General features: G+C 39.4%; 1 protein-coding gene across 1 annotated transcript; it reads left to right on the top strand.

Annotated features, from left to right (window-relative positions):
* The first annotated feature begins 289 nt into the window (after positions 1-289).
* On the top strand, positions 290-2,823 carry LOC131480874 (cell division cycle-associated protein 2-like). The gene is given in 3 exon segments (XM_058667348.1): positions 290-406; positions 1,122-1,388; positions 1,390-2,823. Coding segments are annotated over 3 exon segments (1,803 nt in total). The 3' UTR covers positions 2,809-2,823.
* Positions 2,824-3,213: the final 390 nt, after the last annotated feature.

A 3,213-nucleotide genomic window follows, 5' to 3' on the forward strand; every position in this document is an offset into this window, starting at 1 on the left:
AATAGGCTTGCGTTCTATTTCTAGTTCTGTTTCAAGCTTCCCACTTAGGATTACTATGGGAGGCAATGGTAACCGCTTAGGTAGGTCAGTTCCTTGCTTCTCGCAAGGGAGCTTGAACTGAGTTTTTAACTGCCAGCTTACATTCTTCATGATTTGACTGCTTTGGATATTCTCAGTATTCTATCATTCCTCAAAGTGCAATTAAATATCTGAGAGTAATTCTGTAACATTGAATCTACTGCTCTGTGTGCCCTGGCCACCAAGGAGCACATCAGGTTAGAGACAGCCAATGGGGAAAGCCTTCTTCAGCTTCCTGCCCAGACAAGAACTCAGGAAACCTTTAGAACTCCAAGATAATCCTGAAACCACATTGCTTCTCAGTCTGCTTTCTCCTGTACCTATACCAGTAAGTGATTTCTGCTCCCATCTTTTCATGTTCACTTATTCAATTTGTATATAAACTGTCTCTGTCTATAACCAGGAATAAATATGATATTAGTCTTTTTTTCTCTTTAGATTTATAGTGCAATGATTTAATAGCATTTTTAATATTGATAAATGAAACAGAATATAAAACAAAATATTGTTTACTCTCAAGTAAGTAAAATAGATTAACTATAACCTAATAATTACAAATTCCAATCAAATCATTTTGTTCTTAATTTTTTCACATCTAGTGTTACTGGTGTGTTTCAGACCTTTTACTAAAATTATTAGAAACTAGCCAATACAACAAGTTTTCCAGATACATTAAAGCACTGTATTTTGAATCACACTGTCATAATAGGTAGCACTACAAACTTAATTAGTATTATTATTTATACTTCAGAAATGTCATTTAACTAAGAAGTGTGATAATGAATTTTATACCAGATTTCATATAGAACACAAAAATTATTAAAGCATTTCTGTTCAAGCCTCTAGAAACTGTAGAACCACAAAGCTTAACATACAATATTAATGGCATTCTGTTTACAAGAGTGACCCACTGCATGTTGTCTTGTGTTGTCTTGTGTGTTGTCTGTTTGTAATCCTAGTCCCTCCACTCGGTTCGGGGTATGTGGCAACACGAGCGTTGCCTGCAAATGGAGGTTCCACCAAGACCGAGAAAGAGAGGATAGGGCGAAGGGTCGTCCCGGGAGGCTGGCAAGCGGATTAAGGAAAACATAGAACCATTGGACATCACATTTACAAGCGGGACTCCTACTAAGTCTCCAATCCCTGAGACTCTTTCAGGCACTGATACCTTTAGCTCTTCAAATAACCACGAGAAACTGTCCTGTAATGTTAGACTAACACGGACTTCTAACAGAAAGAAGCAATTGACCAGTTTTGTAGAAGAGAATGTTTGCCACTTGCTTAATACAGAAACTCAGCCTTGTAAAGAAAAAAAAAATTGATTGGAGAAAGCCACAGGAAAGCAAGCACACAAGCAGAGCACTCCCTAAAAAGAGCCGGGTTACTGTAAAGAGTTGCAGAAAGAAGAAAGGAAGGGGAAAGAAGGGTGTTCAGAAATCTTTATATGGGAAGAGAGACATTGCTTCTAAGAAGCCGCTGCTAAGTCCGATTCCTGACCTGCCTGAGGTCTCTGAGACGACGCCCTCCGCTCCAGGCCCCTGGACGATGTGGTCAGATGATTTCAACTCAAATGATAAATTTGAAGAAATGAAGCTTCCTAAAAATCCTGTTACAAGAGAGAACCTTTTGCCTCAGACCCCAAAAGATTTGCATATGAATCAAAGCCTTAATAAATGTGATATGTCTGAATTCTACCGCTCTTACATGAAAAATCCCTCATCATTTTGTGCAAATACCATGGACATTAGTAAAATTAAAAATGCTCCAAAAGTAGAAAATAATTTGAAAAGTGAAATGGAATTGAACACTGGGAATGAAAATGAAATTAGTCATACTTACTGTTCATCTGTAACTGAAGCACATGTTATGTCAGATAATTCCAAGCCTGATCTTTTCCTACAGTGCCAAGAACTTTCTGCTTCTGGTCAAAATGCAGAAAGTCTTTGTTGAGTCTTTAAAATTCCAGAAGACATAAAGTGTGAAAAACAGGATGACATCCTAGTAGCCACAAAGGGAAAACCACAATGCAATCACTTCATGTCTGACTCACAAACTGAATATAACTATGTGGAAAATGTCTTAATTGAAAATCAAAAATGTGAAAGCTCAGGAGAGGATGTGGGAAAAGAAATCACGGAGCACAGCAGTGTAACAACTTGCAGCTCAAGGAAACAGAGAAGGCGCTCGGCGCATTGTTCCCACCATCAGAGTTTACCTTTGGAAGGAAACAGCAATTACAAGTCACCAGACAGCAGCGACAGCTCTGTAGGGATCAGTATAGAAAATTCCGAGCTGTATGAAGATTTATCAAACGCCATAGAGCAAAGCTTTCAGAGAACAAATGCTGACATAAAGTTGCGACGCAGCACATGGCTGCAGAAAGATTCAGGAAAGAATGAAGGGCTTGTGTGGATTTCTGTTCCTCTCGCTTCCCAAAAAACCAGAAGGAGAACAGTCTACATGGCTGACAGCAGAGGGCTGGAAGATAGGTCTCCCAGAAGAGAAACTGTATCCCCTGGCTGGGGCAGTGAGAACCCCCAGGGCCCAGCTGCCAGTTCTTCTAACCCACCTGAGAAGAGGAGGAGAAGGAGCTTTTGTGCATCCACAGTGGCAAATACCGAAACTCCTGGCCAGCCTACACGCTGCCGAAGAAGCACCTTCCTCAGGAAAGGCAAAGGCGCTCTCACTGGCCTGGAACAGGTTGGGCCCAGTGGAGAACTGAAGCAGTAATGGACACTTCCTGCGGAGCCTCTAAGAGGGAACCCAGGCATCCCTGCTTGACAATCTGTCCTCCTGATAACCCTCCTTTGTTCAACTTCACTGTTTAAAAAGTTCCAGATAAATAAAATCATTTGAACTGAAAAAAAAACATACAATATTAATGACATGAAAAATTATTTATATTTTCATTGTCTCATAATAGGATAATTTACATATACTGATTTTGTTATTGGAGAAAACCAAAATATTATGTCATTAACATACTGACATTATATATCGCAGTAAATTATCTAAGGCTTTGAGGACTAAAAGAGGTTTAACCTTTATTTTTGGGAGAGTGACATTCATAAGACAACTTTGTATTCTTGGAATAGAAAGCCCAGTGAAATTGACTTAGCAGATAATGAGGGGGAA

The sequence above is a fragment of the Ochotona princeps genome, chromosome 7, assembly GCF_030435755.1.
Source record: "Ochotona princeps isolate mOchPri1 chromosome 7, mOchPri1.hap1, whole genome shotgun sequence".
Classification (NCBI taxonomy): Eukaryota; Metazoa; Chordata; class Mammalia; order Lagomorpha; family Ochotonidae; genus Ochotona; species Ochotona princeps.